The following is a 20,566-nucleotide window of genomic DNA, read 5'->3' on the forward strand; positions in this document are numbered from 1 at the left end:
TGGATACCCTTAATGAGGACCAGGAGGGGTCAAAAATTCAGTTAATCTTGAAACTGGGACAAGATAGTAAATCACTGGTCCCATTTTTGACTATGAAGAAAAGGCCTTGGTAATATCACTTTCAGTTTGTCATGTTGACAGTAACCACCCAGGAACCATTTTAGTGCAACAGTTTTCAGGCAGCTCGTGTACCATGACAGTCACAACTATGTTTTATATTACTTATGAGCATGTAAAGTAGCATGGTTTAAAAACTGTATAGTAGGGACACCAGCAATACTATTAGCTTAAAAATCATATTCATTTCCTTAACAAAGTGTAAAAGCGCTAAGGTCCACAGGGTGTTTGGTGTAGCCACAAGCTTTCTATAGCATTAATGTGAACATTAATAATTCATCTTTCCTCCTGCATGCAAAGATTAATACACACACATGGAATGAAATGTGACCCTTCCCTGTGCTGAAAGAGCAGTATTGATGTTTTTCCTGTTTAGCTTATTCATTCAAAGGATGTATGTTGGAAAAAAAATACCTACCCTTTACTTAGTAGGAGCTGAAACAGAAGGGACAAGGAATAGGACTTTAATCTAGGTTTCCAGGACTACTGAATTAGACTGATGGTTCCTTCATTCCCAGGAATAACCTGATTTTGTTGGAGACAAACTATCATTTTAGGTATTTGGATACTATGGTGACTAGTGCCATTAGAAATTGCCTATTCAGAAACAAGCATAAAAAGCTAAAGTTTGCTTTAGTTACACTAGGTAAGAGCAGAGTAACTCCAAAGTCTGAAATGGAGTTACTCTGGGTTGACGTGGTGCAGCTGGAAGCAAAATATAGCCTTATATGAATTTCTAGAATATCCACAACCAGGCTCATCAACCATATCATACCTAAATGGAAAGAAATTGAAGTCTGACTAGTGTTCTATTATCACATTCTGCTGTGTGTGGCGAAGTCTACTAACCAAGAGTGAACACAGCTGGCAACTTGCAAGGTTTCATATGTCTTGTCTTCTTTGTAGCTTGTTTACACTTTATTGTTTATATCCTTAAGATATTTCTGAAAATGAGATGATGCCTCTCAGTGGGTCTTTACACCCAACCGATAAAGGAAATTCAACCATCCCTAGCAAGCTCATATTTAGAAGAGGTTCCAACAAGAGCTGCTTTCACGGAGGGAGTTTGTCAGCACGTAATTATTCAGCCACAGTACACACTGCAAGCAAACCCAGCCTTACTCATTTCTCTTAGAGAACTAATTAAGGTGGAGAACTTGCTTTGTTAGTATGGTTGAAGGACAGTTTTGCATTGTTCATGCTAAACAGGATCTGAGCAGTAGACAGACCTGTTTCACCTACAGACAGGGGCAGAGGCTTTAATAAAGCAGTTTCTTAGTAACTGTCTCTCATGCTTTAGAAATGCAATGCATCAAATTTAGCATCATGCAGAATCTTCAGTGGGGCTATGGAATATTATTACAATTTGTTTTCTTAAAAAAGAATGCTGCCAGGTCTCCTGGGAGGATTTTGTCAACTGCTACCATTCACCTGCCTTTGCCACCTGAAATTGGTATTAAATATGAGGGGAAAGATGATAGCAGACTTAAGCCTATTATGATACTGCAGTGTCGGAAACTTCAAAAAAACACCAAAGAACATTTATTTTAGGAGAAACAAACAAAACTTAACTTTAACACCAAATGACCCCATCACATTTCCAAATATTTTTTTTTCATTATATACACTTTACACAGACAGCTAATAACAAAACAGTCTCCAGGGTGGTAAATGGAATCTGGTTATGGAGGAGAAATAAATCTTAGCTTCGATTATATCCACAAAGTGCACATCTGCTGCATAACATCATGCATATAGAAACAGCACCTCCAACAGCATAGCACTTTAGTGGTGTGAAGATATTGCATGTGGAGGTCATCTGGCTACTATTACAAGTATTGGAGCCCAGTATCTTCTGGCTTAGAATTGTGATTAGTACCTCCTGAGTTGCCAAGTCTTTTATGTGCTTGGTGCTCTTATCCATTCCCGCGAGCTATATATGCAAAAGGTTCTGGAAAAATTATATCTGTCCTGCAGTGTTTGAGATACTAGATTTTATTTTTAAACCCTTTAAGATTTATTTCTGCTGGATTATCTTCTAGGGTCTCTTGGGAAATAAAATGTTCAGAGTACACATCCTATCTCAGGCGTACTGTGCTGTAACTCTGCATATATTTAAGATTCCCAGACTTTGGACTAAGTGGAGTCAAACAAAACTGAAAGTGTGGTCTATACGTTTCACAAGTGCGCCAGAAGATTCACTAAGAGGCTCAAATCAACATGTTCAAAGTAAATTGTCCTTTTAATTTTCACTCTTTTTGCCTAAAAAGCAAAGCAGATTAGTTGCTTGAATTATATTTTCTGCTTCATGTAATTCTGGAAATGTTGGGAAGGAAGTAGTTGAAAACAGATTTCTTTCTTTTTTTTTATGGTGTTTAGGCTTCTCTTGGTTCTTTAGTCTGCTGCCTGCTTTCATTCACACAGCAAACAAACCTATTTCAGTGAGCAAAAATCTTTTTTTGCATTTTAAGTGTACAGTGCTACATTCAGGATTACTATTTTCAGGTTCTGCTACTTAGATTATTTATTTTTATAATATTAAAGGAAGGTTCTCCTACAAAGCAGGAGACAATGCACTCATATTCTAATGGCAAGTAGCATGAAAGAGACTCTTTTTTTAGTTTGGGCACATGGTCATGCACTTGTCTATGCAGCTACAATACTGTACCTGAATGTAAATCACACCCATAACTTTGTGGTCAATTTCTCAGGTGCCCATTCCCATAGAATGGGTGTATCATTATGTACAGTATATTTAATAGTACACCCACTCTCTTGTGGAAGAGGAGTTAAACCCCACCGCTTCCCTGCATGTAAAGCAATTTACTCAAGAAGAATCAAATATGTGGAGTTTATTTCTTACATCCTACAGCCAGGGCCTCATTGCAATGTGAAGGTTCTTCAGAGAAGTCTTGCTGAAATAAAGGACTCTGTCATTTTTCCCTTTAGGTAGTAAGACTCAGTCTCAGCTGGAGTTCCAGCTTGAATCTGATGACTGAGGCCCTCTGCTGAGAACAGCCTTTGCTTTATATCCAAGGGTCTCAAAGCACTTCACAAACATTGCTCACCTCTGTGAAATAGTAAAAATTATTAAACCCATTGTACAGATGGGCAAATCAAATAGAGAGGCTAAGTGGCTTGTCTAAGGGCACACAGGTAGACTATGGTCTATCCAGGACTAGAACGCCAGGAGTCCTGACATCTTGTCCCCTTTGCTCTCACTGATATATAACAGTCCTTCACTGAGATCAGAAACCACCTTTGGAACAGATGAATGGTTTGGAAAAGAACTATAAACTCTAAGCATGACTCAGAATTCAGTTAGCCCATTTAAAATTATGAAAGACACGGCTTCTATTTAGTCTACAGATAAACAAAGAAAAATGGTAGAGATGAAATTAGAAGTAGTAGTTTGGCAATATTTTACAAAGACAAATGGGTATGAAAGTGAAGAATAAGAATACCAAAGCTTACACCATGTTGCATTGTCCTCCAGATAGTCCTCTGGGAAGCAAGAGGAAAACAGATTCAGGGAACAGAAAAAAATAACATAGCAGGTTATACCAAGTAGCTAACCACAGAGAAGATAAAGTGTCATTATAAGCAGTCTCTTGTAAATGAGAATTCTTAGATAATACATTTCAGAAGAAACCAAATAGACCCAGCAGTGAAAGCTGAGTACACATGTTAAGTCTGACATCATAAGTGTATTTGATCAGTTTTAAGCTAAATACATGCCAATTTTACTTTTTGATATTTCATTTTCACATTTGCAGGTCTTACTTTGATTTGTTATTTATCAAATGCCATTAGGATGCAGCTATTATGAATTTGATATCATATAACACTCTTCCCAAAATGTCTATGTTCTGCCATTAAGTAATAACTGCCTCTGCTTTAATGCTTGGATGTAACAAAACAGGTTAAGTTAATGATAACGGGCCAAATTTGTATTGTTGCAATTTTAGGCCACTTAATGGGATCTGCTGGGTGCTAAGTACTCTGGAAAATCTGGTCACTTCATTTAGGTTTCTGAAGGGGAACTGAGATGTCTTGAAAATCTGTCCGCAAATTGTGGATGCTCAAATTTGGCTTAAAGTATATTACATTGTAGTATATGACTGAAATGCAACTGGAATAATTTGTTTTCATATGAGAATATGCTGTCAAAGACTGATCCTTCTGATGATACCAGTTTTGTTTGTCACTTCACTTTTTAGAGTCTATGCAGCTCCATCTTTGGTCTTTGCTATGATGGTTTAATGTTCAATGATTTGACAGTATTTTAAGAATGAAATCTCAAAGACAGATTTCTTTCTGAAGCATTAATTTAATGTTGAATAGTCACGTGAAACACAAGAAAAAGCTACCATGAAAGACAAGGAGGTATTTTTTGCATTGCTTGCAAAGAAATTCAAAGGAGGCTAGATTTATGGTACACTGCCTATGAAAATAGTGAGCTACTTTGTTGTATATTTATATTAATTGAGTAATAAAAAGTGAGTGACAGACTGGAAAACATCAAATCATACACATTATGAGAATTTTGTTCAGAACATCAGCCTTTTTGTAATACTATTTAAAAAAATTATATCATTTAAATCTTTCTGGGAAACTTTCACTACTTGGTTTGAGACTTTTCAAAGCATGGATAAAGGATCATAGTTCTGAAACAAAACCTTATGCCCCAATCCATTGAGAATCCTGTTCCAACTCCAGCTGAAGTCAGTGGCCATCTCTCACTTCAGTGGATGCTGGACTGGGCACAAAAGGAGCTAACGCTAAGGGTACTGTTATTTAGATCTGTATTTTATACAGATTTTAATAGCTACAAGGACAATAACAGTTTCCAATTTAAATATCACCAGGAAGAAGACTATTTAGCTGTAACACTTTGTTAAGTGAGACTATCAATGATAAAGTTGCTCTCCTTTCAAAAACTTGGGGAAATCTAATTTGGTCAAGTCAAATGGGACCAAATTCCCCATTGAAAGTCAATGAGGTCACACAGAGTATAAAGCATTGTCTACATTGAAAGTTTGCCTTAGTTACAGTCATAGATGGCCAAGTACAGATGAATCTGCTCCATTGCTATTTTATTTATTGTGCATCATAGTTTAAATGGTTTTACCTTGTAAAAGGTATTAGTGGTTCCAGCAGTATTCTCACTCTATGTATGAGGAATGCCTGATCTCTTTTAAAGTGGTAACAATGCTTTAGCTCAGGGGTGGCCAAACTATGGCCTGCGGGCTGGATCCAGCCCATCAGGACTTTGGATCCAGCCTGCAGAATTGCCAGCCCTGCGCCGCTCCCGGAAGCGTCCAGCACCGTGGCCCTGGGGGCGGACAGAGGGCTCCATGTTCTGCCCTCGCCTGAAGGCACTTCCCCCTGCAGCTCCCATGGGCCAGGAATGGGGAACCGTGACCAATGGGAGCTTCGGGGGAGATACCAGCAGGTGAGGGCAGCATGCTGAGCCCTCTTGCCCCCCCCACCAGGGGAAGCAGGGACGTGGTGCCAGCTGCTTCCAGGAGCAGTGCAGGGCCAGGGCAGGCAGGGAGCCTGCCTTAGCCCCGCTGCGCACTGCTGCCACCCCGAAGTGGTGCTGGGCCGGAGCCTGCATGCCGAACCGCTTCTGCACCCCAACCCCCTGCCCTGAGCCCCCTGCCACACCCCTCCTGAACCCTATCCCCCTGCCCTGAGCCCCTGCCACATCCCACACCGCTCCTGCACCCCAAACCCCTGCCCTGAGCCCCCTCCTGCACCCCAACCCCCTGCCCCAGCTCCTGCATGGCCCTGCATGCAATTTCCCCACTCAGATGTGGCCCTTGGGCCAAAAAGTTTGCCCACCCTTGCTTTAGCTGTTCCTGGTATATAGAAGTAGTTCAAGATGAACTATTACTACCAACTTTCCTTTTTAACCCCTCTCCTCCCACTGCCCCCTTTATATCCTGTGACTTAATTCCATGAGCACTCCACACTCCCCCGGCTTCAATGAGCTTTCAGTTGGCTGTAGCCCCAGTGCTGTATGTGCATCCATGCAGAAGGAGCCTTGCACTTGCATGGAGCAGGGTGAAGAATTGGAGCCTGCGAATACAGACTTTGAGTAATGACAGCACTGGAGCTGGAAGGTGTAATTTCCAGCTCAAGCAGATATACCCAAAATAGTTAGCATGATAAAAACAGAGTGTGGCTGTAGCAGCAAGAGGGCTAGTTGTTCTGAGAACCTGTCAGAGACCCTAGGGGTATAGTCACAGTGGTTAGCCCCTTGGGCCATTCCACTTTTTGAGCCCTAGCTTGATGAGAGCTAATGTATGTCTACTCAAGCTGGGAATTATACCTTCCTGCTCCAGTGTAGACATACCCTTAAGGGGGAAATCCTGCCCCACTGAAGCCAATTAGAGTTTTGCCATTCACTCTAATTGGGGCCAGAATTTCACCCTATGGCTAAATCTTAGTTTAAAGTGTTACATTGTAATATGCTTCCTTCATGTTTGTAAACCAATAATCTGAATCCATCATGGAGACAAACATAGATTTTACCTTTTTGTTTTAGGGGGAAACAAGCTACACTGTTGCCAGAATTACTGGGTGCCACAGCTGTTGCTTAAAGTTAGTACAACTATAATACAAGCCCATGTCCTGATTTGAAATATCCTATGTATTCTTTTCACTTAATTAAAATGAAGGGGTAAGATACATTATAATATAGACTATGGGAAAGACTTGGCAGCCTGGAGTGCTAATTTATAAGAGGAGCTAGTCTTCTTCTTAGCATATGCACAACGTGCCTCAAGTGGCAGGTGACTAGGATTCGTCACCCAAATTTGGTCCACTAGTTGGATCATTAGCTTCCACGGCTTGGGCCAGATACTGACGGCAAGTGTGACCTGAATGCTGATCCGAAATGATTGTATAAAATAGAGACCTGGATCTTGTTTTGAATTAGAAGCATATAAAATTTCTCCTTAAATATTGAAACTCACCCGTGTATCAGGAACCAGCTCAAACCAATTTAAAGTTACGATTCTAATTTTATGATATTAAGTAAAAAGTATGGAAGAAGTCATGCCAAGGCATGCTTTCTAAGAAGTACAATAAGCTGTGTTTACATAAAGCAAACAGCTTTGGTTTAGGTGCTCCATGTCCTTAATGCTTTTATCCATTAACTTTACACCATAACTGCAAAATAATATTAACACCATTAATAATTACACGTCTTTAAATCCACTTTATAGGTGTACAAACAGCAGGAATATTGTTGTCTGAGAAATGAATCCACTGACTTGAAATAACTAAAATAACTTTATATTAAGATGATTGTTTTTAAAATTACTGAATAAATAAGGCAAGATTAGTGATCACTTACATGCTAGCTTATCAAAAGCCTATTTTTTAAGAGTGGGTTGTAAAAAACAAAACAAAACTGACTGTAACTTTACAAACAACCATATTAAATGAAGCACTGGACCTGATGAATGAGAAATGCACATTATAAATGCATATATTGAAGAACTGGCGGCTGAATCCTTAACTTAATACTTAAATGGAAATTTGATGTAGGCAATTTTTTTCAAAGGAAATATATTAATAAATATTTTCCTTGAATTGTCTATCTAATTCATGACCAGGAGGAAAGAGTTTATCACCTTCCAATCTTTCCAAAATATCAAATCTGAGTCATACTGGTCTCCAAAGAGATGTAATTTCCTTACTGTTTTCAATGTAAAAAGTCATTTGTTTACTACAAAGTCGCACAGCATACATGATAATTACAGTAAATACAGTAATTATGAAAATATTAAACATCTCCTGTGAAGGAATATTCTTAAAGCAAAATTCCCTCCATCTCTGCTAGCCTAATGAGAGAAGATAGCAAATGTTATTACTTACCAGTCTATCTAAACTCGTGCCAGCAGCTGTTGTTGGTCTCTCCTCAGGATGGTATGGCCTAAAGCGGGTATTGAAGTTCTCAGGAACGGAGCGGGAAGACCTTAAAGCAGGTGCTGGTTTAGGCTGGCCACATCCTTGAAAGACCTATAAGAAGCATTTTAGGTTACATCAAACTTTCCTTTAAAAAGGAAGAGGGATACTTTACAAGTGCAATATCCCATTCATAGGTTTGTAACTTAGCATTGATATCCTGGTAATAATGAATTAACTACCAGCCCTAAATCAAAACTTGGATGGACATCATTACTAAGATCTATTCAAGAGATTTGCACTAATGTACAGGGCCTTTTTCATCTAGGTCACATTTTGAGTTTAGCCCATTTTGGTAGTTATTGAAATGGGCTAATATCTGAATGATGTTTGGGTTGTTATCCCTCCAGAAAGAGAAACAAACAAAAAAAATCTTTTGTGGTTGGATGCAGCTGCAGTTGGTTTCAAATTAAGTTAAGACGTGTTAGGTATCCACAAACCCACTGCTCCCCACAACCACAATTGGCACTACTTGGTAATCTTGTTGGCAGTCTCAGAAGACAGGTCAAGGGCTCAATGGCCTTATAACTTAACTAGCCTCTCATCCCCCTAAAAGATGGTCTCTGCACATCAGAGCTGAGGTACACTGGTTAGGCAATCATGAGGAGTATGTTCTGCCATTGTTCTTGTTCGCTGGATAAAGATATGCCTCAGGGATGTCAGTCTGGCAGTTTTCAGAAGCATCAGTTTGAGTTAATTATAAAGTGTGAATAAAAAGAAAAATATTTGGAAAAAAATCAGAATATAAGCAGTGCTGTTTTTACTGCACATATTGAAGGAGAGCACTAGGGATGCTACTTAATATCTATTATATATCTATAGATGAAGAAAGCTGGATTTTAACTTCACCAGCCTTCACACAAACTAGGGTGGCCAGGTGCCCAGTTTTCTATCAGAAAGTCCGGTCATAAAGGGGACCTCATAGTGAAGACCCAAAGTCCGGTTACTGTGGGCAGGGTAGGTGAGGAGGCACTGGTCACCACCAGTGCCAGCCCTTACTCAGCTGGGGCCACCTCCTACCTGCATTGGGCAGCGGCAGCTTCCAGCCCTGGCTCTGCAGGTGAGTCCCTCTTGACCCGGACTGAGGGGGGAGGAGAGGGGAAGAACACCAAGCTATGGGAGAAGAGGAGCGAACGGGGGGGCAGGGCCTCAGTGGGAAAAGGCAGAACAGGGCAGGGGCCTCGGGGGAAGAGGCAAGGCCTTGTGGGGGAAGTTCCAGCACTCCTGCTGGAGTGTCTGGTTTTTAAAAATTACAAAGTTGGCAACTCTAACACAAACAGACGTTCAACTTTTTAAAAAAAATGAGTCATGTGGAGGTTTCGCTATAAGATTTTCTGTTGCTGCTTTGAAACTGAAGGCCAGAATTATCCACACAAGAGCAGTCAGTGGTCATTCTTAACTTATTAGGCCTCCATTCAGCAAAGCACTTAAACATATGCCTAACTTTTAGCACATGAGCGATCCTGTCCTTATTCAGGGAAACACTTAAGCAAGGTGCTTTGCTGAACCAGGATGGAATTATTCATACACTTGGTTATATACTTGCTTAAGTGTTTTGCTGAATTGGAGTCTTACTTAGTACTCTTACCATAGTACTCTAGCGTACACAGTGCTATACAATAGGGTTAAAATAAGTAAGGAAGTTTCTGGCATACAAGGTACAGTTATAAAGACAACTTTGATAGGTAGGGCCCCAGGTTTTCATCAAACCAAACTGAGCTGGTCAAAAATTTTCTGACAACGTTTTTTTCACTGGAAAATATGGCTGCACTGAAACTGATATTTCGACGGCAAAAGTCAATTTCACCAATATTTTATGATTTTTCTCATGACATTTTAAAAAAAAGTTTCATTTTGAATTGATATTTTAACTTAACATTTCATTCTAATGTCATTTACAATCAAATTGACCTTTCCAAACAATTTTTTTGTTTGTTTTAGATTGACATGTAGAAACAAAGCGTTTCAGTATGAATTGGCATTGTGTTTTGAGATTTTGTGTCAAAATGGTTTGTTTTGGTCAAAAATTGTGAATAATTTTTTTTTTTAAATTTTGTTCTGTGAAAATGTTTGATATTTCATCTTTTTGTCTCAATTAAGGATGAAAACAAATGTTGAAATATCAGAATTCCCTGTGGATGAACATTCTGTTTTTCAACCATCTCTAATACCAAACACAAACAATTTGCCTAAACTCTAGTTTTCCTGAATTGCTAGTAATCCCATTTCTCTTCAAGTAATCTACTATGGTATTTTTTCTTTCTATTTGTATTTCATTTTTTCTCACATATTGAAGAATTGGTACAGATTTTGATGCATTTGCTGAAATATACAAGTTTTTTCTTCTACTGTGTATGTTTTTGTCATCAAATTTGCATGCAACCAGACAACAGCAGAACTCTATAGTACTTTATAGATTTGGAGAGGAGAAATCATCTGCTCCTTTGAAAGTTATCTCACAATAATACAATGAAGATGCAATCCGCTGTTTAACTACACAAAAGGGACATTTTCTAACTGGACGCAGGTGGTAAGGGACAGGACAGGAAGTGAAAAGATGAGGCTTGGGATTTCAAAATGTAGACTAAGAAGGAGCACATGAAATATTTCCTGAACAAAAAAACATTAGATATGTGAAAGAATACACCTTATAGATTTCTGGACAGCATCCAGCCTGCTGGTTTTATCGTGTGAATTGATGGCTTGATGGTTAGCATTTCAACATTGGGATTTGAATGAATCAGTTTAGGCATCTGAGGTCTGGAAGGTAACCTTCTGCTTTCTTTTGAAAAAAAACTGTGTGTGTGTGTGTGTGTGTTTGTGGAGAGAGAGAGAGAGAGAGGTTTGAAGAAGAGGAAGTGTAGTTTTGATAATACTGGGAACCCATTTTATTCTCCTGTTTTGGTAATGGTGGACCAAGTTAGAAGAAATGTCCAAGCTGCCTGTGATAGTGTTACGTATTTGTCCCTGCCAGACAGCCTAGAACTCTTGCTGACATCTGCCAATTTAATTCCTACTTTCTTCAAACAAAGAGATGGTGGTGTGCAATGACATCACCAGTCAGCTATTACATTTTAACTCTGCATACAATGCCCAGCCTCTCCCACTCTCTCAACAAATCCGTAGCACAAAGGGTGATTTGGGTTTGGTTTATACCAAATGATCCATCCTTAATCGAAATTTCCAGCATATCATTCTTTGCCAGAAAAGGACAACAACAAAGTTTACAAAACATACAATAAAAATAAACTACCAACATTCCCAATAGCAGTAACATATGATGAAGACATTCAAATCCTACATTTCACCGACAGAGTTCCTAGGGAAATAGGGGGTACAAAATGAAAATACTGTCAGAGAACCCTTAAGTATCAAGCCCAGATTTTAGCTGAAAAAGAGAGAATTAGAACAAATATGAACTTGCTGACATATACTGAAGGAATAAATATATGGATTAGTTAATTAAGAAACAGATAATTAGCATATCAGTCATAAAGGAATACAAGTAAAGAAATCAAAGTTGTGTAGGAAACAGGAGGAATGAAATGTAAGACATTTAGACCTGATTCAGAGAAGTACTCAGACATGCGTAACTTTAAGCACATGAGTAGTCCCATTGATTTAGGGAACAATCCAATTCCCACTAACGTCAACGAGCCATTAGAGAATGTAGAGAAAAAACATCCAAAACATTAGCTAAGACAGAATCCCTACAGCATCTAACAGATGAGAGGATAAAGTGAAAAAATGAACAGAAGACTGTGCAGAAGGAGAAGAGCAACAATGGTACTGAATATCTATCGTATATATGCAGGTGTAAGAAACTGGATGGATACTTCAATACCCTATCTAACACTCAAAGAGAAAGGAAGGATAAATGATGAATATTAAAAAATGAGCCATATTGAGGTTTCATGTGTTTTTGTTACTGCTGCTTTGGCATTGATGGCCACCATTATTCACACAGGAGCATACATTTTTATTTATTTATATAGCACTATATAATAGGTGAACTGTGCCAAAAATATGATCCTTGTCCCAAAGAGATTCCAATATAAAATAACAGTAGGCACAATACAGAACAGTGCCTTGCTCAACAAACACAAATTGCTGAGATTATATTCTAATGGGAAAACCTTATGAAACAGGCAGGCTTTCAGAAAATATTTGAATCAGGAGAGGGATGGAATTTAGATTAAAATAACTATGAGGCTGTGTTAGGTATATAGGATGGAGTTATCAAGATGTCTTTCAGAGAGATTGCCCCAGGTGTAAACCATGCCAAATTCAAAGCATCACATTCTCAGTTGGTAAGCTGGGATGGCTCTGTTGATTTGAAGACAGCTGCACCAGTTTACACCAGTAGATAAACTGACTTGTTAAATAACAGCCAGATTTCTCAGTAGCAATGACTGCATTTCAGTGGTGGGTGAAATGAAGCCTCTGTGTGTATGCATGACATTATATGTATATTACAGTATAATTTTCACAAGAGAGAATGCTACATTTAGAGGCTAGTGGTATGCTGACTGAGTGCCCTAATCAATCCATCTTGAGAGAGGGGTCAGTCTAATGTATAGTCCAGAATTGTCTGAAAAAAATGTAATACTGGAAAAATAGCATGCTGCCCAAGGAGTGTGTTAAATCTCTAGTGTCAATATCCATTAATTTATCTAATATTTTCCAGCAGAAAGTGGTATTTGATAAGTTCTCCTCCTAGAGTTTGAGAATAACTGACAAATGTAAATGTCTTCCTAGATCAGCTCTGAAATTGTCTTTTATGCAGCCAAATTATATCTATATTTAATTTTCACCTAAGTTATATTCAGGCAGGGCAGTAGGTATAAATGGAAAAATTTACACTAGAGAAAACTGATTCAAAGTCTATTAATACATTATATACATGTATATCAATGGATCAGAAGGTGGCATACATAGCTATATTATGCAACACACTTATTTTTATAAGCAAAAGATGACTGTTATAATCCAGTTGTGTGTGTGTGGGGGGGGAGGATGGATCAGCATTCACGTCGCACTCCCCATCTATACCTGCCCTGACCCAGGGAAGCTAATGATCCAACCAGTGGACCAAATTTGCTGATGAATCGTGGTTACATGCCACCTGAAGCACGTTGCGTATATGCTAAGAAGAAGATCCAGTTGTGAATGCTGTCATATTCTTGAAGGGAAATTTGTAAATGATATGCAATGCATTTCAGTCCCCTGGTTGCCTACAACTGATTTTGAAGAATGATTTTCCTTTTCTCTGGAGTCATTGACATTAATGACATAGGCATGAGGCATGCCATTAATGTTCAGGGTAGGTGGGAACTGCAGAATTTCAAGAGGAGATCATACTACTGAACCAAAACAATCTAAGGCCCCAAGCTCTTACTATGGTGAATACTTTATGGAGGTCTGACTTATTGGAGAGCCATGATCTAAAGGCCTGGATTAAATCTATAAAGGTGAGGGAGCCGTAATCAATAAAACTCCCTCAAGCAAGAGGATTTCCCTATCAGCTATAAAAGTACAGTAAGGTTAATTTCACTGTTATAAATGGTTTCCACAGCTCAAGATTTTAGGAAGGGTGTGACCAGACTTCCCCACAAGAAATGAAAGCTTTACAGTGCAAATGGAATATTCTCATGATTTACCAACCATTATAGCAATTCAAATATTTTCCAGTGAAAGGATAAAAGTCTGTATTATTGCAATTGAGAAGGAAGCTGAGTTCATGCCAAGGAGTGGTGATGTCATTGATCTAGGCAGGAAGGCCTTTTTCCTGGCCAATTAAAAAATACATTGCTTGCTCTGGAGAGCAAGCAATCAAAATGAAAATTAAATTGGTTGGAACATACAGACTGGGTGAGTTTTCAATGAAAATTTTTCTTTTAAGGAAAAGTTTTGCTTCTTTCTTGGTTTAAGGGTGAAGTATGCTACAAAGCCAGGCTATAAATCTCACAGCATATGAGAGAGTGTGGTTTGATTCTCAGTGTGTCTGGTGAGCTCTAAGATCACCACTGCAGGAACAGGGCCCCATCATGAAAGGTGTAGAGCACTGTTAAAATCCTAACAACTTCACTGAGAGTTGAAATGCTCAGCACCTTGCAGGACTGGGTCAATAAATAGCAGGTTTTGGGGATTTTTAAAACAAACAATAATCTCAAACCTTCTCCCTCCCCCAACTTCCTACTTACAGTAGTTTCTGTCTGGGAAATGAAAAAGCACGGAATCAGCTAGCAGTCTTGGCTGAGCAGACATGAATACCCAAGTGTGTTAGATCAATGAGAACTAGCCAGTCTTTTGATGCAGAGAAGATGGCAAGACTATTGACTTCAGATACTGTACCAAGGAGTACCACTAAAGATAAATCACAGAAAAGTCTTCTCTTGTTCACTAACAGCTCAACAATACTTACTACCGAATTCAAAGGACCTTGATAATAATGGGTTCAGAGGAGCTACTGGTGGATGCATAGATACAGGCACTCAAGATGGAAAGGAGGAAACTCTGTTTATTGCCATGTCAGATTGTAGACAAAACTCTATCAAACTGAGGTCTGATAATCAGAGGCTGTAGAACATAATCCTGTTTTTCCTGAGTTGCCATTAAAAGGAGGTTAAATGGGATGTTTAATTTATTCACCTCCAGCATGTCATGCATTAGTCTGACCTATACAGATGAAAGCATGTTTAGATGTTAATAAGGAAAGTCACAGACCAGGCACATGTGGAAGTTACAGACCTCACTCCACAGACTGCCTCTTATAAAGCAACCACAGAAAGTTCCCAACAAATATGAAACATCATTCAACATTCTTCGTATGTTATAAACTTTTTAGCAGCCAATAATATGAAGCTAATTGAATGGTACTTTTTGCAACGCCATTCTTGCTTGAAAAAAATCTATAGAGTTTTTAAAAAGGTGAGATAGTTAGAGTGGGCCAGGTTCACTCGAAGACAAGAGACTATAATTTTGAGTAGCATGGTCAATCCTTCATAGACAGAGGATAGCAGACAGGACTTGCTAATTTTTCCCTGGCTGCAATATTCAAGAGCAGATAATAAGTGACTTGCACAGTACCTTTGCTGACACCTGCATACTGTTCTCTTGCATGTTCATGATGGCTTCAGAAATCTTGACATCGATAGGATCCATGACTGATTCAATGTTGAATGGTCCCTCTAATCTCTCTGCTACCAAGAGCATAGCATCTGTTAAAACACAAAGGAGCCATTCCTTTAAAGAAAGGGTACCCAGAGAGCATAAAAAAGCTAATGTTATACCACTCAGCTTGCCCTGTCAGAGCTGGGAATATCCAAATGCTCATGGCCTCGTTCAGTATTCAGCAGACGTGTGTCAGAGGGACATAAGAAACTTGAATGTAATGGAAACTTTCTCTGCAGATGTAATCCCCTGATTATCATAACTACCTAACAACCACCACCACCAAAGTAACAGAGATTGTAAAAGTTATATTAATAACAGTTGCCATAGCGTTATCAATCTGAGGAGAAAACTTCTTCATATACAGACTGTATCTCAACATTCTGAAACAGATTTGTTCTCTAGACTACGTAATCTTATCCATCAGGAAAAGCAGGTGGATTGAAATGAACCCTTGGGTATATTTCTGGAGCTTGCACAAGATGATGAAAACTTTGATATGATATATCAGGATCTTATAATTAAAACAGCTGTTCTTTCTGACCCCAATGATCCATTTTTTTGCAGTAATAACAGAGGATAAATATTGGATTTCTGCCATAACAAATAGGCATAAACCAGGTTTTCCCCTCTATGTATTTTCAAAATGCAGCTAAATATTGTCTGCAGAAAGATATATTGTTTGCAACTTCTGTGATTTACACAACCTATTATATCTAATTACATGGGAAGTCACCCTCAGTATAATTTTTTCTAGTGGGTTCTTTCATGAATAAAAATGAGTACCAGTAAATAAATTAATAACAATTAAAATGTTATAATACGTAATACAAAAAGCTTAAATGAATATTTATGCATTCATAGCTACAGATGCACTGCATTTATATTGGTGCTAGCCACATAATAAACTGTAACTACGTCATGTAATAAATTGTACTGATCATACACCTTTGACCCTCTCATACATATGCTGCCTGCTGATCCACCACCCTGGGCATATTTTAACATTCCAGACCTGTAAATAGCTTCAAACAGCATTCATTTATTGAAAACAAAAAACAACCTGCAAGAGAAAAATATCCTTCTTTCTCCCCCAAACCGTAGCATTTCCTCCAAAATTTATTCTGGACTAAGGTCCAGAAATGGCATTATTCAAGTCCTGCTGCCTATTTAAAGTCTAATACCTTGCATTCCTTTAAGGCTGCCAGTGGGACACACAGCTCTTGTTTCTAACCCTGTGTGGTACTGAGATATTAGACATGCAATTTACAGCACAGAAAATAGTACTTTGGGTAATATTGTTTTACTTTATTATTTACAATGGCTCTTTTCCTCTAACTCCTATACTCTTGGACACATAGTAAAAAGAGGTTCTGACTTTATTGACAGAGGAATAAAAAAAACCCAGTCCTAATATATATTTAAAAAAATCTGTTAAAAGATTTCTACAATACATTTTGCATACTATATTTGGTATATACAGAAAACATGATAGAGTGGTTTGCTGTAAAAGTTTTTATAAGCATGAATTTGTGATGATGTATAAATCATTTGTGAATAATATGGTCAGACCAAACTCTTGCTGATAAAACCTTTATTACATAACAGCAACTGCTGAATGTGTGGGCATGCGCGCGTACACACACACACACACACACACACACACACACACACACACAGAATCGTTTTGTTTTGTTTTTACACCCTCCTCTGTATATTGTGACTCCCCATGATGCTGGTGGTGTACTGTGTACTTCTTTGTTTATTTGCTTTCCACATGGTACAGTACTTTATAAACAGCTGGCTTCTAGCTGCTTGACAAGTGGATCACAAAGTACAGCGTAGTTAATTAATGCTGCTATTGTGTGTTTGTTAGAAATGCCTGGAGCAAAAACATTACTAATAATTCACAATTCACATCACTTGTGCAAAGGCAGAGTAAATGGGCTGTGAGCAGTAATCCTGAGTATGTGCAGAGAACACAATACAACTGGTAAGCACGGTCAGATAATAATTACAGCTCATGGCTTGCAGGCTGCCCCAAACAGGAGTTAGGTAACTCAATGATGCAGCTAGTGCAGCTGCAACTAGCAGCACCTAAAGCCTAAGACCCCCATTGTATGGTCCTATGGAGAGAGTTGCCACGGAGCAATGCTGAGGGCTCCTGAGCACCTCTTTAGAGTCTCTGTCCGCCATTGCCCATTCTCAGATGTACCCTAGCACAATAGTTCTCAAACAGGAGTCTTCCAGGGGGTACATCAACTCATCTAGATATTTGCCTTGTTTTACAACAGGCTACATAAAAAGCACTAGCAAAGTCAGTACAAACTCAAATTTCATACAGACAATGACTTGTTTATATTGCTGTATATACTATACACTGAAATGTAAGTACAATATTTATATTCCAATTGATGTATTTTATAATTATATGATACAAATGAGAAAGTAAGCAACTTTTCAGTAATAGTGTGCTGTGATTTTGTACTTTTATGTCTGATTTTGTAATCAAGTAGTTTTTAAGTGAGGTGAAACTTGGGGTACACAAGACAAATCTGATTCCTGAAAAAGGTACAGTAGTCTGGAAAGGTGGAAAGCCCCTGTCGTAGCAGATCACCGGTGATTCAGGCTGTGTACTGCCATTAGACAGGACTGCTCTACAAGTCAGGAACTGTTGTAGGAATTTACTTTGTTTTGTTATTTCACTCCCAGAACTTTTACTTTTATAGGTGCTGTTATTAAAAGAAACAGGACAAAGCTGATTGCTATGTTCTTAAAATGATTTATTTGATTTAAGAATTCAGAAGCTTATATATGAATTCCAAGATAAGTTAGTGTTTAGACTGTGTACATTTCCAAGCTCAATAATGTATGGATTTATAATTTAAATTGACATGAGTCTGCATATCTTTCCTATGAACTGCAACAGCCCATCATATTTTTCAAAAGCAGCAAAGAATCCTGTGGCACCTTATAGACTAACAGACGTTTTGCAGCATGAGCTTTCGTGGGTGAATACCCGTATTCACCCACGAAAGCTCATGCTGCAAAACGTCTGTTAGTCTATAAGGTGCCACAGGATTCTTTGCTGCTTTTACAGAACCAGACTAACACGGCTACCCCTCTGATACTTCATATTTTTCAATTATCTTTACAATGAAAGTGACATTTTCCAGTTTATGTTAATTTCTTTCAGTGCAGACTTCCAGATAACTGATAAATCATGGGCTGATTTTTCTTCCCTTGAAATAAAAGAGGCCAGATTGAGAACACTATTTTATGACATACTCTAATATAATATAATATAATATAATATAATATAATATAATATAATAAATAAAAAGCTACCGCATATTACTGTTATTTAGTAATTGTATTACTTAGCTTAATAGAGAGATGGTTAACTGGCAACTTGATTACAATCTCTAAGTACCTACATGGGAAACAAATATTTAATAGTGGGCTCTTCAGTCTAGCAGACAAAGGTGTAACATGCTCCAATGACTGGAAGCTGAAACAAATTGAGACAAATTGAAATAAGGCCTGAATTTTGAACAATTATTAACCATTGGAACAATTTATCAAGGGTCATGGTGGATCACCAACAATTTTTAAATCAAGATTGGAAGTTTTTCTAAAACATATGGTCTAGGAGTTATTTTGGGGAAATTCTATGGCAGGTGTTATACAGGAGGTCAATCTAAATGATCACAGTGGCACTTTCTGGCTTTGAACTCTATGAATTACAGAGCACCTATAAAGATGATGATGAGTTCCAATGCTTCCTGTACTCCAGCACTTGTGGAGAGGGCACTTGTGAAAAGAGGAGGTTGTGAAGGCTAGGACTATAACAGCGTTTAAAAGAGAACTGGATACATTCATGGAAGTTAAGTCCATTAATGGCTATTAGCCAGGATGGGTAAGGAATGGTGTCCCTAGCCTCTGTTTGTCAGAGGGTGGAGATGGATGGCAGGAGAGAGATCACTTGATCATTACCTGTTAGGTTCACTCCCTCTGGGGCACCTGGCATTGGCCACTGTTGGCCGACAGGATACTGGGCTGGATGGACCTTTGGTCTGACCCAGTACAGCTGTTCTTATGTTCTTCTGAAGGAGTTTTGGTTCCAAAATGCTTTGTTCCCTCTTCATTTAATGTTTCAACACTGCAATCTAAGGGGATGCAATTGCGGCTTGGGTAGACATACCCATGCTAGCAGTGCTAAAAATAGCAGAGTAGATGCGATGGCGTGGGCTTCAGTGCAATTGCACAAGCCTACCTAGCACCCTCGATGCCTACTTGCACTGCTGAAGCCCACGCTGCTGTATCTACACCATTTTTAGCAATGCTAGCATGGAGATGTCTACCCAAGCTCCAGCCACACCTTAGACTGCAGTGTAGACATACCCATACTGTATGGTTTGGATTATGGTTGGCTTGTGGGGATGGGACTTACTTTGTGGCATTCTTCCCTCACACCTTCACCTCAGCTTCTCTTCTATTGGTAAACTAACATGGGGTTCCCTACTGCAGCCTAGTGTCCCCCTTCCTCAATGGAAATTCTAGGAGCAGGAAGTGTGATGCATTCCCTGGAAGCACAATTTCTTCAAGGAGATAGGGGCTGGAGAGTGCTGAGAGTTTTGGGTAATGAGTTTTGATACTACTCTGCAAAATCCTGTAAAGTTAGTTCTGTCTCTTTGAGCCACCACTATTATGGATGATCCAAAGCCAACTGAACAAAGCAGAAAGACTCCCACCATCCTAGGATCAGCCCCTGGAGCTAGCACTCTTTAGATCTGAATGCTGGGGGGTCAGAGGCAGAATGTTTTCAGTGCAGGGTTCTCAATCCTTTAATCTGTTTGTTCCACTGGTCCAACAGAACCTGTCTATTTAACCTCATCGCATAAAAGAAAGCCAATCTCTTTTCTGTAAAAGCAGCAAAGAATCCTGTGGCACCTTATAGACTAACAGACGTTTTGGAGCATGAGCTTTCGTGGGTGAATATCCACTTCGTCGGATGCATGTCTTTGCTGCTTTTACAGATCCAGACTAACACGGCTACCCCTCTGAATCTCTTTTCTGAGGCTTTTTGCTTGAGGTTTTTGGATTAGATTCAATTTATTTTGCTGTGAGGGTCTGCTTTTTTCAGTGCCACTGGTCAACAGGTTATGTACTAGTTTTAAGAAATGATATATTCGTCACTGTCATAAATATAAAGGGAAGGGTAACAACCTTCCTGTATACAGTACTATAAAATCCCTTTTGGCCAGAGGCATAAAATCCTTTTACCTGTAAAGGG

At 38.8% G+C, this 20,566-nt stretch overlaps 1 protein-coding gene across 3 annotated transcripts in view; it reads right to left on the reverse strand.

Moving 5' to 3' along the window:
* GPC6 (glypican 6) overlaps positions 1–20,566 on the reverse strand; it is a 1,140,547-nt gene that overhangs the window by 78,078 nt on the left and 1,041,903 nt on the right. For all 3 annotated transcript variants that reach the window (XM_045010084.1, XM_045010090.1, XM_045010100.1), the window contains 2 exons: positions 15,187–15,317; positions 8,008–8,151 (listed from right to left, as the gene is read on the reverse strand). In XM_045010084.1, coding sequence (XP_044866019.1) covers positions 8,008–8,151; positions 15,187–15,317 — 275 coding nt within the window. The remainder of the gene's footprint in view (positions 1–8,007; positions 8,152–15,186; positions 15,318–20,566) is intronic.

Source organism: Mauremys mutica, chromosome 1 (genome assembly GCF_020497125.1).
Source record: "Mauremys mutica isolate MM-2020 ecotype Southern chromosome 1, ASM2049712v1, whole genome shotgun sequence".
Classification (NCBI taxonomy): domain Eukaryota; kingdom Metazoa; phylum Chordata; order Testudines; family Geoemydidae; genus Mauremys; species Mauremys mutica.